Source organism: Dothidotthia symphoricarpi (assembly GCF_010015815.1).
Source record: "Dothidotthia symphoricarpi CBS 119687 unplaced genomic scaffold P153scaffold_29, whole genome shotgun sequence".
NCBI lineage: Eukaryota > Fungi > Ascomycota > Dothideomycetes > Pleosporales > Dothidotthiaceae > Dothidotthia > Dothidotthia symphoricarpi.
The window spans coordinates 174764-190147 of NW_022985036.1; the positions used below are offsets into that span (position 1 = coordinate 174764).

General features: G+C 52.6%; 6 protein-coding genes across 6 annotated transcripts; 2 read left to right on the plus strand and 4 right to left on the minus strand.

Annotated features, from left to right (window-relative positions):
- Positions 1 to 722: 722 nt before the first annotated feature.
- P153DRAFT_361920 (uncharacterized protein) lies at positions 723 to 1378 on the plus strand (the record flags this gene model as incomplete). Its single annotated transcript, XM_033667042.1, has 2 exons — positions 723 to 776; positions 980 to 1378. The coding sequence occupies 2 exons, from the start codon at positions 723 to 725 to the stop codon at positions 1376 to 1378; spliced, it is 453 nt and encodes a 150-aa protein (XP_033517988.1).
- A 675-nt stretch (positions 1379 to 2053) lies between these two features.
- P153DRAFT_391432 (uncharacterized protein) lies at positions 2054 to 2555 on the minus strand (the record flags this gene model as incomplete). The annotated part of the gene is made up of 2 exons (XM_033671067.1): positions 2054 to 2251; positions 2298 to 2555. 2 exons carry the CDS (start codon positions 2553 to 2555, stop codon positions 2054 to 2056), a joined length of 456 nt encoding a protein of 151 aa, XP_033517989.1.
- A 1165-nt stretch (positions 2556 to 3720) lies between these two features.
- P153DRAFT_371566 (uncharacterized protein) lies at positions 3721 to 4566 on the minus strand. The gene is made up of 2 exons (XM_033669288.1): positions 4086 to 4566; positions 3721 to 4036 (listed from the first exon to the last, which is right to left on the minus strand). Exons 1-2 carry the CDS (start codon positions 4531 to 4533, stop codon positions 3906 to 3908), a joined length of 579 nt encoding a protein of 192 aa, XP_033517990.1. The 5' UTR covers positions 4534 to 4566; the 3' UTR covers positions 3721 to 3905.
- Positions 4567 to 8369: 3803 nt separating this feature from the next.
- Positions 8370 to 9143, minus strand: P153DRAFT_361923 (uncharacterized protein; the record flags this gene model as incomplete). Its single annotated transcript, XM_033667043.1, has 1 exon — positions 8370 to 9143. The coding sequence occupies one exon, from the start codon at positions 9141 to 9143 to the stop codon at positions 8370 to 8372; it is 774 nt and encodes a 257-aa protein (XP_033517991.1).
- Positions 9144 to 9345: 202 nt separating this feature from the next.
- Positions 9346 to 10261, plus strand: P153DRAFT_149259 (uncharacterized protein). Its single transcript, XM_033662190.1, has one exon. The coding sequence runs from the start codon at positions 9547 to 9549 to the stop codon at positions 10012 to 10014; it is 468 nt and encodes a 155-aa protein (XP_033517992.1). The 5' UTR covers positions 9346 to 9546; the 3' UTR covers positions 10015 to 10261.
- A 707-nt stretch (positions 10262 to 10968) lies between these two features.
- P153DRAFT_149276 (uncharacterized protein) lies at positions 10969 to 11688 on the minus strand. Its single transcript, XM_033662191.1, has one exon. It carries the CDS (start codon positions 11494 to 11496, stop codon positions 11011 to 11013), a length of 486 nt encoding a protein of 161 aa, XP_033517993.1. The 5' UTR covers positions 11497 to 11688; the 3' UTR covers positions 10969 to 11010.
- Between the last annotated feature and the right edge of the window lie 3696 nt (positions 11689 to 15384).

Consider the following 15384-nt stretch of genomic DNA (forward strand, 5'->3'; position numbering starts at 1 on the left):
GGACATCCTGTGAGCATTGGAATTGATCTCGAGCTAACTTGATCTGCGCGACTGCGTCCTCAGCGTCCTGGATGAGGAGCAGGTGAATAATATCATTTCGATCGGCTTGGCCCGCGCAACTTCCCAGGAAGAGACCATCAATGAATGCAGCAAAAACGTTGAATACTCTCAGCACGATCATGGATACCCTCAATAAGATCGTTGACATCCGGTTCAGCGTCGGCAGCCAAGATCTGAAAAAGAAGATATCGACAACCACAATTACCAGCAAGTGTCTACGCTTGTGAGACGAGATCAACACGTCTAAGTACTCCCCTATAGCTGTAAAATCCCAATATGATAACAAATCCCGGGAGCAGGTACAACAGCAACGTAAGATATGAGGACGTTGAAGACAGATCCCCAGTGGAACGGACCATTCACATTCTATTGGCGGAAACCTCTCTACTACTAACGACCATACATGTAACAGGAATGAAGCCATGTACGTTGCTAGGTAGACTGAAGATTACAAGTCTTCTGACGTCAGCAAGGAATAAGGCGGCATGTCCCAGGTTTTGTTAGAAACTCTCTGTCCGGACAGTGGCGCCCAGGACACAGTCCCACCAAGCCGGGGTTATAATTTGAAATAGAAATCCTTGCCCTCGCTCTAAGTCCGTGCCCTGACTTCCATCCATGCCCACTTGAAGACAATCCCCGCCGTGACTGCGTCAAGAACCGCAATGCCAGAAAATAAACAGCCGGGGCCTTTGGCCAATCTGCTTTGCTTTTTCCTCGTATGCTGATACAGGAACATGGCCTTTCACATCCATCAGGATTGACGAGTATGATATCATGCTACATAGCCGAAGCACCGCGTCCCTCCGGACTGGGCACAACAGCTCATGAGCCATCGCTGAGGACTAGCAAGTCTACGCGCGACAGCGACCTGATCGTTGCCAGTGTAAGAGCGTCAAAGAACTAGACCGATCATAAATAGGCCCTTGAGCGAGCACAGTGCGATGTCAAGAACCGTCATACAGCGAACGAGGCAGACCGAGACAGCGTTCTCTTTCCAGCAGGCGACGATGAGATCACTCACGAAGGAAAAGTCAAGGTCACTTCCGAGCTAGCTACAGGAGGATCAAACCAGCTTGGCAGCGAAGACTCGCCAGGAGACATGGAATATCCGATTGAACAAAGGGCACTCGATTTTCATAGAGTCAACGAAAAAGTCGATGAAGTCTTTGCTTTGTTAGTGAGAAACAGTTCGAAAAGATATGAACGCGTCGTCGTTGTTGCAACAACTCAAAACGATAACAACATGCTGCGGTTTGGTCCCAAGTGGAAGGTTGCCATCGATATCGCCATCTGTGAGCAGCTCGTGCACGACTTGTAGCCGAGTTTCGAGAACTAGACAGAGACGATGCGTACAAACTCGCTCTCCATCGCTGTTGTCGCGTTGGGGGGGGAGGGGGAGAAAGTTCGGGGAGCGCGAGCATGGAAGGGTGCAAACCATGACCAACTACTCAATTATATGAGTAATTCCACAAGGGTGTACACGTAGAATATTCTCAGCAGACTACGCCAAAGGGGTAATTGCATTATAAACACGGTCGTTCCGACGTCTGAGTTTGTACATCAATCTTCCGGCCTTCCATAAGATCTGGGAAGACACAATGCTTACCTGAGGACGTGGATAGATTGAGCTGGCCTACACACCCCACGCATAAAAATTCATCAGCGTGAATGTGGAGCAGAGCAGCTCCCAGTTCACCGCCGAGAGCACTTCTGTTCGCGTACGAATCACACCGATCGCGTGGTATTCACGACAAACCGCTGCTAACCTGGTGCAGAGTGCTATAAGGTGCGACCAACTATCTCACACTCACAAAATGAGCATCTCCTCCAAACCTGCATATTACGCATATTCTCGCCTCTCATGAATATCCTCATCCTCTCGCGTTTTCCATTTGCTGCGTTCTATGTTCGCTAGACCTGCACGACCGCCGCACCAGTTTTGTGCCCTCCCCGTGGAGTAAATCCCGTACATCACACATACTAACCGGCCGCTTCACTGAGGTAGGTCGAGATAGGTCGAGGCCCGTATCTTACCATTTCTCCTATTTCCTCCGTGTTGTATTGCACTCGCAGCCATATTGCTTATGAATTTCTTCGACGCGATCACCTCTTCCACCGACCTTGCGTGTACACGCCAATCGATGAAAGCTTTATCATGTTCCGAGCCGATATCATGTTGACGCTTCCTCCCCTGTTGCACGTCAGCTTTGATGGATTGAGGATCCAGTCTCTCTAACACGTAGCCGTGATCCAAAATTGATTAACGTGTTTTCTTCAGGCTGGCAATCATGATGAAGTAAGCTTCCTGGATAACGCTTTGCCAACCATCCCATATCGTCGTCTAGCGAGGAATCTCCTGCAGCTACTTTCAACGTGCTGCTCTCGCAGTATTCCTGGACATTCTTCCACAGTACAACTGCCTGAGCCAGCCTAGTGTTCGAAGTCAGCGCATCCTTGCTCATATATTGAAGTTCCTCGCTCCTGCCCCCAAGCATGGTTTGGAAAATTTCTGTCTGACTTTGCCACTGGCTCCCCACTCAACAATGCTCTGTTTTCACGACTACCAGATGACGATAGTATCTTCCATCATTTCCAGCTTGACATGCCCCGCCACGCCACACCGAAGTGGCACCCTATCCTTGTGCAGCTTACCGTCAACGAAGTCCATCACTCTACCCCAAAGACCCAACATAACACACTCAAAGAATATGGAGTACATGTGCAAAACTACATCTCCAGACTCTTTTCTGTGTAATGATTTATCCGATCTTATGATCTCGGGGCACACTTCATATGTTGAGAAACTATAGAGGCTGGCCGCCTCACCGCTGTACAGCACGCACACCTCCGATTTGTCATGGGAGGACCACCAACTTCGTCCGCTCTCTCCGTGGAGTTTAATCTGCCTACGGACTGCCCATCAATATTTAGTTAATGTCAACGCACGATCATAATTATTCTGCTGGCTCGCATGATGTCCGTAAGAATAATACCTACCGGGTCACTATACATTGCACAAGTCTATCCTTTGACTGCCAACAAACAAACCGCATGATGGAGGATTAGATAGAATAGAGAGAATGGAACCAACGAAGAGAACCAAAAGGCAGAATTGCAGCGAAGAAATATGTAAGAGGGAGCCATGGGTTCCGGCACTGGCGATAGTAGCGAAGAGTAGGTCCGCAGCTGAATGGACACAAGCTTCGTCCATCTTCGGCATTAATAGTAGTACGATGAGAACGAGCAAAAAGGCTGGTATATCCATGTGCCGGCTGACTTGGGACGGATATCTCTTGTCGACCTCCCCATCTTCGGCACTGTCACCTCTACCACCACCTACATCATGACAAACTCATTGCATTGCCGCTCTCGAACCTCCAGCGAGTGATTATCCTTGGATGTCCCTAGTTTGCGTGTTCACACAGCCATGCCACGCTCACCAAATCCCACCACCATGCGAGAAGAACGAATCTAGACCAAAAAGTAGCTGCAACACTACCCGTATTGATTTTTTAGTTCTATATAGCCACATCAAGCTCTGACACGAAACAAGAACAAGAGAAGTTGGCAGTAGTATCAAATAACAAAAGTCAAACAATTGCAAAGATTTCCCATTGACCAACTTCTGTACAAGGTAATGCAGTATCGTATCATGCAGAACGGTAATGAAGCTATGCCATATCATGATCTTCCCGCACATGCAAGGGTCTCCGCATAGAGCTATCCCAGTCCGTTCCCAAGAACCGGTATGCCCAGGCTAAGAGGTAGCTACAACAGTGTCCTCCCATCCCATCAAGCACAACCCAAGACCGACCGCAGAGCGAGTCGGGTATGGAAGCCAGCCTTCAGGCCGCGGGTGCGACTGTATAGGCGGTCCGGCAATACGGACAATTTGCCTGGCCTTGGTTCAGGTGGTTCGTGGGATCCCGTTGGGCTTTGTGCCATTCTGTTAAGTCGTCGATGCAGATGTCTTGCTCTGCGGGAATGTTAGCTGAATGATTGAGCAAAGGAAGATCAGAACATACTGCAGCAAGGCATTTTGATGAAGCCACCAACGTCTTCGATGGTACCGTAGCACACGACACATTCCTTCTCCGCGTCCGTGACTTGTGGCTGTGTCGCCGTCGCGGCCATGTAAGTTCTATCTTGTTCCCTGGCCGCCGTACGCCGAGCAAACCTTTGCATCAACTCTCTACGCTCCCGCCTGTAGTGTCTCGTCCTCTGCATGAGGCGTGAACGGCTCTGCTCGATTACCTCGTTGAATATTGCCATGGCCTCGGCCTTTCCTGCCTCGGAGTCGATCTGCCGGACAAACTCCCGGACCTCCAACCTGACCTTCCCTATCTGCCTCAAGGAAGCGGGGAGATCCTTCCAGAGACACCACGTAATGGGCCAAGGCACACCGTTGGCGTCGGTGCCTGACCAGACGATCTCGCAAAGTGTTCCTTCGCGAAGACTCCCGTGGTGAACCATGCGCACGTCCCCAACTCGCCGCGTCTGCCAGAGTAGGCTCGCCGTGGCTTGTGCCGACATCGTGGTGTATTCGAGTGATTCGCAGCTCGGCGGTTGAAGGCAGGGCCGTAGGTAGCAGAGCGATGCTACTCAGGCTGGAAGAGAGCTTCGAGGACTGTGGGCGTTACGAAAAGAAGGTCAAAAATCTGGGACGCAAATGCATCCAGACGTGTCGCTGGGGGATGTTCGTGGGAGAGCGGGGAGGCGGTGGTGGACGTGTTGGATTTGTTTGTTTGCTGCCAAGGCACCCGCTGGAACATACAGACGAAGCGACATGTCGAGTGGGCCAAGTGGATAAAGCGACGGGAGGCTGCTTTTCTTTCACTCTTCAAGGTGACGTTGACGCTGCTACCCGGCGTTGATGTGGTTAGGTTCCGGCAAGCCAAGTCTCTCCATCTTTTCACTCGTCTACTGATGGAGTAGCTAACCGACTGAGTTAAATGTTAGCAACCACCCTGGCGTCCAGGCCTGTGGATGTGGAAATATGTGGTGTGTTGGAGAAACAAGTTGTGTGCCAGGGTCAATTCAGGCGCTTGTGTGTTCCTGTTCTGTAAGCATCGACGAGACGTGCATATTCTGTAACCCGTGCAACTCGGTCGGGCAAGTTGTTTTCACCTCCTCTTTGCCGGGATCAAGGCCGACAGCAGGCGCCAGATCGCGCTCGATCACGACGACCAGCCCATCATCCGCCCTCACCTCGCAACCGACCTCGACGACATCTCGCAGTACGAGGATGTTGAGATCTTTGACTAAGGCATGTGCAACTTTAATTCCGTCTACCAGGTTTTTGCGTTCACTGACGTCCACTGCAACATCTACCGCGATCTTCAGGGCTGCGTGAGGTGAGGGTGTAGGAGAGGACAGAGCGGGCCATGTAGCTGGTCTATTCGATGCACATGTCGTCACATGAACGTTCGTTTGATCTGTCTTGTTGAGCGAGAGACGCGGAGTTCACGTGGCGATGTTGCTGCTGCAGCTGAAGGCAATGGTGGTGACAATGTACGCGTTGCGGAGTCGACGGGGATCCAGTAATCTGCCAATCAAGGAGGAGGCGAAACGTGGGTCACTCACGAGGTCGATAATCTGGGAACGACCGGAGGCTTCAGCCATCAAGCCAGGTAATCCATTCGAATATCTTGCTACTACCCGAGATCAACCCCCCACGATCAACTGTTTATATTAGAAAAATGTTCCCAATCCCTTCTCTGGCAATGGCGCAGCAGGTTGGGCGCGAATAGGCAGGAAGGTTGAGTTGTGAGCCGGTACCGAGAAACGCGCGCATCACCATGGAGGCAAGCGCGCAGGACGAGATCAAGTCGTGGCTAGAGCGGACGGAGTAGTCCAAGTATCTGGCAGAGCTGGGCGACCCGACCTGCTGGCATGCATTGAGAAGCCTACCTCGGACCCGACGAAAGTCGGGGAGTCCGTCGAGGCGGCTGTATCGAAGGCTGTAGGGTTACGTACACCGCTATATGCCGACTAGTTCCTTGAGTTCTTCCCAGAGAGGTTGTACGAGACCCAGAAGCTGTGCCCGCAGTTTTTTGTCGCGGTACTGAGCCTGTCTATCACCCGCAGGGAGTATGACAATCTGATAGTAAGTGCATTGGCTGTGTTGAGGGTTGAGGAAGGTCCTGAGCTGCATTCACATATTTTTTCGGTAGTTATCGGTCTTTAGTCTTGCAGCAGGTGATGAAGTTGTCCGAGCCGTTTGGAGTAGCTGATTCCATCAGCGACAACGTAGAGTATCTGCAGTTTATGCAGAACATAACGGATAGATCCATGGGGTGAGGCCCGACAGAATGAGTTGCCAAACATGGATCTACACTTCAACATGGCGCAATACTTCGACGTAGTGCACAGGTTGAAAATTGAAAAACAAAGGTTGTTGATAGATAAGTCAGTGTTTGGTGCAAAACGTTCTGATAGTCGTCCGGGCTCCCAAGCCATGGATGGAGGTGAGTGTTTGAGGAGTGAATTGGACAGGACGCTGGTTCATAAAGCCGAGAATCCTTGCTCGCATCGAAAGGCTACAAGTAGAGCGGAAAATAGACTGAGTTATTATCATTCGAGGGGTGCTAGTTGTTTTGACGCACATTGCGGCTGGAGGGTTAGCATTATGGCCCGAGATTGTGAATGTTTAAGTTAACAACCCAGTTGAGGCAGGCAACGCAATATGTTGCTCGCGACAGAATGATGGTGGTCCTTATGCGGTATCAGAAGGAATACGCAGTTAGTAGCAACCCCAAGAGCATTTACCTATATCTGCCGCGCCGGGTGGACAAGTTGGCTGGAAGTGATAGTGTGAGAGAAACACGTGATCTCGTTAAACGTGTAGCCAATCAATTCTAGCAGACGCATGTAGAAGAGTAACAAGCTGCACGAAGCATTGAAGTACAAGAGCAGGGCGGGATCAGAGCAGGTGCTGACGATTGCAGCCTAGCATGAGATTACTATTGGGATTAGCCGTATGTTTTCATATTGATCCATGAATTTTAACACATGAGACGAGGACGGGAACAAGGCCCGGAGCAAGGAGAAAGCAGGGATCGCGATTCTGCTGACGTGAAGGTAGTTTGTACAGTGCATATTGCGGGCGTGATGAACGGTCAAGGCTTCATGGAGCTAGCTGCGGCAGTAGCAGACATGAAACAAACTGACGTCGTCTTTTGAAGGTTCCGCACCGTTGAGGAGGAGGATATTGCACTAAGTGGAAAAGGGCGCTGTTGAAAAGCAAGGCGGACGAGGTGTGGATAGATCGATGGGCTCGGCTGAAGAAGATGGACATCACCGCCTACTTGCAGCTGATAGTAGGTAAGACAGTGAACTCTTGAGTAGAGATATATTGCAATTGCTTACCTCAGGTTTGTACAACCCACTCTTTTACATACTGATGCGGTCCATCTCTCAGCATCACCAGCCCGCGACAGATATCTCAATCACACCAAGGCCCACACCTGGATTTGCATTAAAACAAAGCCGCAAGTCGAGATCATGTCTTAAAGCCCGGTGAACAGCCGGTATCTTGTCGCTTTTTTCATTGCACAGCCCAATGCTGTGCTAGTTCTCCCTACGATGTGTATGCTCTGACATTACGACACGATGGCCTGACCAACCGCGCGCGATCGCGGACATTGTCACCTTTGACGCAAGGATGCAGGCTGCGACGCGAGTCTGGGAGCCGACGTGTGCGGTTTGTAGGAGGTTGTGAACGACTTGATGGACGCTGCGATTGCGGATTGCTGCGGTAGGCGTCGTGTTGTTTGTCGGATTAGTAGGGCAGGCGTTGTGTGCGTCGTGTTTTGGGTATCATGGTAGAGCGGAGATGCGTGGACAAGCGGGTCCTGAGTGCGTGATCTGTAGCGAGGATGTAGAGAGTATATGGCAGGAGTAGGATTGCGGGGGATACAGGAGTACAAACTGGAGATTCGAGTGATAGAAGCGTTGGAAACTTGGTTGCTTTGCGTGTGCGATCATTCACGGTTGTTAGTGGATGGAAGTTGGGAAATTCGCGAAATTACGGGCTTGCCGACAGATAGGGCTGAATGACACGGAACATATTATGTATATTTCTAACGAGCCTCTCGATTCACGCCATGACGTGAAATTGCCTGTGATACGCAGCTGCACTTTCTTGGCGTAGTTTGTAAGGAATATAGTGTAACCGAATTCTGAAGTTCGAACAGAAGGGCTGACTGCTTGTACGCTGACACAATTCGATCAGTGAAAGGAATATGGTGGACATGCTCCTGCGCAAATTCGGATTTCGGTTGCTATTGTTCTCGGTTATTCATGCACAATCATGACTCGGGATCCCTGTCGCGACTTGGCAATGACGAAATCAACTCAACGAGGGCATGCAAGGGGTCCACAATGTTGAGAGTTTGTGAGAAAGCTTCAATATACATAACAACTAGAATTTGAACTTTCTTTGTAAGTTGAGGGCATTTTCTGTTATATCGCACTTTGATTGAAAGTTGTCGAGCGGGCAATCGAGTTCGCTGCCAAGCTATTATGGATCGTGCCGGTCCGTCCGTTATGCACGTTTCTAGCCGCCCACAATAACCAAGTTTCCTCGCACGCTTACACTGGCCCGGCTTGCTTCCCACATCGCTCCACTCAACCCCTCGTGCGAACCGTTCTTTCATGCGCTGCATCACGACTCTTTCCAGCACCCTGTCACCAAGTTTTTCCGTAAAAAACAACCCCGCCCACTCGCGAGAAGGGTCGCTACACCTTTCCAGGTCCGCCCTTGGAGCAGTTTCTGTCTGCACGTGCTGCCTACAGAATCCAACGCATCTAATAAGTGGGACCTTTCGGTTTCCAGCTCCAAACTCCTGCACGCCAAGAATATCCCTCGAGCTGCACGCTGAACCCAAGCAGGCCCACGCCGCGACATAGTCCGGCACACCTTCGCCCTGCTTTGCCGTGGTCTGACTTGCACATTCTCGCTTGATGATCGCAATATCCTCCTCGCAGCCCCATCGTGCAGCCCGTCCGTTCCTGAGCTGCAAGCCTGCCGCCGCTCTCCAGCCTGTGAGCGAGAACCCCACGACACAATCTCGTCGCTGCATCCTGCAATTTCTCGGCGGAGTTGCTTAGACTCAAAAATCTTCAGATGCACAGCCGCCGGCACGACCTTCACCTCATGCCCATGTAACTCGCCTCGTCATGAGCAACGGCTCTCGTTCTAACGTCGCATCGCATGCTCGTCGCCAATCCTACATGCCTGCATCTCCTGCAAAGCTCGGCGCGCCCCACGAATGAGGCCTTTGCCAGCACAATAAACATGCAACGCGTATCCTGCACGCTGGATGAACTCGACCATCTGCCCCGACGAGCCCGGGCAACGTGCCAAGCCTGCCCTTGCAGCCCAGTTGCCCGTCTCTTCCCATAGACGACAGACTCGCGGCATGGTGCGCTTCGTTGGCAGAGTTGCTCGAACGCGACGTCTCCTCCCTCCTGTACCCAATTGTGATGGGGTTCGCGCATCTCATCGAAATTGACGCTGCTACGTCAACATATCACAAGCAACGCATCCCACCACCGCACCTCTCCGAGCCTGTCCCCAAGCTCCCGCACCTACCACGACGTCCAGCGCGCAGATCGAATACGCGAAAGCAACTCGGCGGTGTGCGCGAGAAGCCCGAGCAGCCCGCTTCGCGCCAACCGAACACCCTGCAATGCAATCTCGTCGCTGCTTCCGGTCGCACACAAATAATGAGCAAGCGTCTATTGCATCTGCTCGCCGGCCTGCGCGTCGTCAATCTCGGCCATGATTCGCGATCCTCGCCCTCCCGAGCACAACTGCATGAATGTTCTGCCTTCTCCCCTCCATCATCACGCTATGCAATCTTCGCTTCCTCACAACAGTTGACTAGCACAGCTCTTCGATCTCGCCGTCAGCCCCTTCATTCCCACCACAACGTTCCGCCCGTTCAATGATGGAGACGATCTCCGGCATCTCGGACTCTCGACACATATACCACGCGTCGAAGACACTGCAGGCTGCACGAACACTTGTGCAGCCTGCCCGGTATCACTTCCTGGCGCACAAATGAGATAGACAGACTCCGCCCGCAGCAAGAGACTAGCTAGTTGGCCCGTCGAGCCAGGTAGATGCTCCACAAGAGCGTCACGTCGCTGCATCCCGTGCTCGGTGCTGCGCAATCAATCGTGTCCTAGAGCTGTCGCATGAGTTGCACATGGCGAGCTTGAATGAGGAGAGCAAGCCCACTCAAACGCGACGGCTCGAAGATATACCCATTTATCTCCGCGATGCGATGGGGGTTGCACATCACGCATGGACAGTCTCTTCCCGCAGTGATAATCCAGCTGCCCGCTCCACCACGTCACCCAGTCGCTCTGTTGGGGCAGCCTCTGGTGCTGCACATTCAGTCTCGAGCTGAGGCCGTCGCAGTCGCCCAGCGGGCTGCAGATGGCCAATTCAAACGACGCGCCAATTCAATTACAATCGCTCGAAGATATACCCTCCGACTCAACTACTACGTGTTGGGGTTTGCTCCGAGTTGCGCGCTGCACTGCACGGAGTGTTCCCCTCGTAGCCAATTCCTCGGCTACAATATGCCGCCTTCGCCTTCTGAGCCCGCTCCGTCAAGTCGATGACTCGGTCCACAGCATAGCATCGTTATTGCGTCGAACAAAAACTGATGACAGTCTTTCGCAGACCGTCCAAGAGCTGCGCATTGCGAATTTAAACAACGACATGCTACTTCCCGGTTTCTCATTCAGGACCGCGCGAACGTGTCGCCTCATCTCCTTCCATGACAGGGTGGATCTGCGCAGTGGATGGCGCAGTTCTGTTGCCTTCGCCCATTCAAACTCTTGTTTGACCTAACGCTCCTAATCGCCTCCAGGTGTCGAAAAACCCTCGACTGCTCGAACGCATTGCCTTTCCTCACTCCACGTTACAGCAAGATGCTACGACACCACGCGACGGGGTCTACAGCGAGCTACACGGCGCATTACACAGACAGTCTTCCTCCGCAGCCAATATCTCGACCACAGAGATGCCGCCACCGCTGTCCGTGCCTGTTCCGTCAACCTCACGACTTGCCTCACAGAGCAACCTTGTTGCTGCCTTGACCAGTTGGGGAGCGAAATTTGTTGCATGTCCTCGTTGGACGAAGCATAGCGAATCTGGACAAGAATGACCCGACCTTCCATGAGCTCCATGTCATGACCGCAAACACGTATGCTCTCCTCCCACCACGACATGACGCCATGATACGACACGATGCGATGGAGTCTGAAAATCTCACAGAGTCGACGAGGACGGCCATCACCACGCGTTTTATGTCGCCATCCCCACTTCAGGGATGTTTGGAGTCGATGACACATGCTGTCGCTCTCGGCCCGTCCGACAAAGCTGCCCATTACCGTGCCGTACCTGGTACTCCCAAACATGGCCAATCAAATGCCTTACTTCCTCCTTCGCTACCACAACATGATGGGGGCCTGCTCATCTCGCAATGCCTTTGGATACGTTCCCCGGCACGCCTTGAAATACTCTCACAACGCTGGGGCCATAGCCCTTCGGCGGGCTGAGCATGACCAGTTGGAACGACAACAGTGCGACCTTCCCCGGCCTTCCATCAATGACGGTGCGCTCGAACGTGTTCTCTTGTGCCCTCCTGGGGCGACTTGGAGTCTGCGCAACTCACAAAAGCCGACAAGTACATCGACTGAAACGCGCTACGGCTCGTCTTGAGGATGCGAGGAGTTGATGACGCAAGCCGTCGTTGTTGGCCCATCGAAATCCTCGTTTCATGCTAACGCTTCGTCTCGCCTTCAGACTACTGAATCACCACAACCTCCGAACGTGCTGACTCCTCCTAGGGCGCGACGCAATGGAGGGTGCGCCTCTGATTGGCCTATGACCACGTCTGCTTTCAAGCGTGGCGGTTCGTCATCGCCCTGCCCAACTCTTCGTTCATTCCAGTGCTCCGACTCGTCGTTACACCTACGGGGATGAGTATAGAGGAGCAAGTTCGTCAGCACGCGCTGCGACCTGCAGTCACGACTGTGGGGAGGGTGTAAAAGAAAATGAAACTCTGTCGCCCTCTGCCCATCCGATTCCAAGTTCAATGTGACGCTGAGACTCGCCATCAGAATGATAAGAATGTGTAGAGTCGTTCAAGCAGCATTCTACGACCCACTTCATCATCGCACCGTCTCTCCGAAAGACCAACGCCTCCAGATCCCAAGGCCCGGTCACTAAGGCCTTTACGAACCGTGTAGTCGATCACGCATCCCCGCTGCGCTCCGTCCATGCAAATCCGTGCTTGACCTGGTACTTGTATTTAACGTTCTAACTAAGGACGCTTGTAGCCGTTCATACAGCCGATTGTGTCGCCGCGACGTCCCTCGGGTCCAGCCCAAGGGCAAGACTACCCATTGCAGATCCCACGGTGCTGTCACTAAAACATCGAGGGTGCTTGCAGTCGATGACACAGCCCGGCTGCAACCGAACCCTCTATCCGAGCTAGTTCTCAAAGGTTTCGGCACGAGTGTAGGAGCGTGTGCAACCGTTTGGTCGGAGATCTTCCACCGCCCAATATCTCGGTCCCCTTCATTGTACAGGACAGATACCCCCGGATGTCACGGTACAGTTAACAAGGCTACTTGTGGTAGCATTTCTGATGCCCCATGAGGATTTCCATTGGTTTTCTGGGCATCAACTTGCCGCTATGACTGCCGGGATCAGCGCAATCATTCATGCAGCCTTTCGCAGCTCCCTGCATCCTCGCGCCGTTACTCAATTCAGGTCCTCAGCCAAAGTGAGCGACATCAAATTCTGCAGTGCGGTCATCGGAAGAAATTATGGGAGCACCTGCACGGTCCCACGACTATCCCGGCCAACCTTCCGGGCATCTTCCAGCCCGTCAATGTTATGCACGACCACGCTGCGTCTCGCCCTACCATTGAGGCCACCGCACTGTTCCTCGGGTCCGGCTTCCTCGGCAGCGCCAACACATTAAGATACAACACGTCTGGATCTCGTGGTTCTGTTCACAAAACCGATTATGGCAGGAATTGCACGGCACTGTCATACTCTCAAGGATTACGCATCTCGTAGACGAGACTTACGACCACGCCGGCGTACTCCGTTTGGTAGAAATTCTTGCGCTGTTCCTCAAGCGTGTGAGCTCAAGCAAACGTTCACGATATGTGGAAAGTGTAGCCACGCTCCTTCAATTCGAGACGCAAATCTTTACTAAGAACTGCGGACGTCTCGCATCTCGTCCGTTATCTCCACGCATCTCTTTGCTCGCCTTCCTCGCAACGTACACACTCGAGCGATACCAACACCGATCGCGTGCCTATCCCGAGCACCAAGCCCGAGACTGAAATCATGCCGCGAGCATAACGGACAGGCACGGCTCGCCCGGCAAATGCACAATGCACTACTCGTGCTGGATTCGCGAAGGAAGGACATGTGATAGACGATGCAGCGGACATGGTGCCAGTTACCCTCAAGCTTGAGCTGAAGATAGCCCGGACTTGTGAGTTTTACTGAGCTGTAGGCGGGTGGGCATAGCATTTGCTGATTATGTTAGAATTTCGCGCCGCAACGTCGATACCGCCTTGCCCACTCCGCCGACTCTGTCGAGCAATGCATCGGTTTTGCAGCACACTACCGAGTCACCGCCTGTCCACCGTTCGCGCTTATCCCCAGTCCTGGCCGCCGAACCCAAAGCATACGTGGAGATTGAGCTGCAACTCGTGCAAGGAATGAGCGCATAGAAGACATCTTGCATCAACGCAGTATGTTCGCGCCTGACAATAGGTGGAAAGAACCAGGGGACGGAGTGTAACTGCTATGTTGAAACATATAACACGGAAAAGAGCACAGAAAACGAAACCGGTCCTAGAGACATGGATATACCAACTGCACAGTTCGCTGTCGAATCGCCTCCCTTCCCCGCCGTCGCTCTAAACATTCATCTCAAGTTTACGTCGTCATCGGCTAAACCGATGTCCCAGAGATGGAGTTTGAGCTGCACAACCTCGAGAAGCGACTGCAAGGCATAAACATCATCCCGGGCCACTATCTGTGCGGATGAGAATGAGGTGAGGGGATTGGACGCAAGAGTTGTGATATGCAACGCGGCGGAGAGCCTACGAAAAGAAAGGCAAAGTTTGGAGGAAGCTGTGAGTTCTCCGAAAATCTATCACCGTACTGAACCACCGCCTTCGTGCCCTCTCCTCCACATGTGATTGTCTGAAGTCCCGACCACCATTTGTGTGCAGCGCTCATCGGGAGTAGCGACTCCGTCGCACGATCTCGGCACACCGCTTGTTCAAGAGAAAGATTCTTCTCATGCCCGAGTTTCGTTGCAGAAAAAAGATTGACATGTCGGGACAAGGGTTTGAACCATAGAATGCAGCAGAGCATGTGGAATAGACCACTCGTATTAACACGCATTCTGGAGAGGCATGCTTGGACTCCGATGCATTCCACCCAAGACCACCACTTTCAGCCCGCCATGAAGCCCACAAACCGCGGCCCCTCACATCCGCACAGTCTGAACCCTGTCGTAACCTAGTCTGCTCAGACCGCGATTTACGTTGCGAAACACGCGGCGACGACAACGCTGAGGCAAAGCTTGGGGGAAAGCGTAGAAGAATATACACTGCTACGGCGCAAAACAGGATACGGGAAATGCCGGATTAGCACATCGATACCCATCCGGAGACGCATGACGGGCATTTGCACACAATCCGCAGACCAAGATTGTCGCATCATCGGCAAAAGGCGAGTCCCGTTGCATACCGCTCAATCCGCCAACTCACGCTGGACACGCAAAACGCCGCAAGTGCAGAGGTCGGGGAGGAGCGAACTTTCACCACTAACGCGACAGAAGATTTGAAAATCGCCAAATCGATACACCCTTCCGTCCAAAGCCCCTCATGGGGCCAGATGTTTTGGCTCATCCATGGGCCTGCAAAGCAAACTCATCGCTCACCCGCACGCTATGAAGCCGCCGACATGAGTTAAGAAGTGCAGAAAGACAACGCTGATCAAGATCTTGATGAGGAGAGGGTGAGGACGCTTGACATGGTGTTGCAAGAAGCTTGGCAGTATGGGCGATACAAAAAGAGCATGAGAATGGAAACGAAACCCGGAAGGCGTGACGACATCACATCAACCCCGCCCATAGCCGCGACATCCAGCCCACTTAGCAGCTTGCGTACCAAGATCGCCTGACACCCACGCATTACAACTCTTCGGGCGGCTCGCTCAAAACGCATGTTGAAGCGGAGAAGCGCGGGAATACGGTGCTGTAGAAG

Coding starts and splice junctions, on each gene's coding strand:
- P153DRAFT_371566 (XM_033669288.1), bottom strand. CDS start 4,533: ATGGTTCACCACGGGAGTCTTCGCGAAGGAACACTTTGCGAGATCGTC. Junction 4,037..4,085: donor CATCAAAATGCCTTGCTGCA/GTATGTTCTGAT, acceptor ACATTCCCGCAG/AGCAAGACATCTGCATCGAC.
- P153DRAFT_149259 (XM_033662190.1), top strand. CDS start 9,547: ATGGGGTTCGCGCATCTCATCGAAATTGACGCTGCTACGTCAACATAT.
- P153DRAFT_149276 (XM_033662191.1), bottom strand. CDS start 11,496: ATGTTTGGGAGTACCAGGTACGGCACGGTAATGGGCAGCTTTGTCGGA.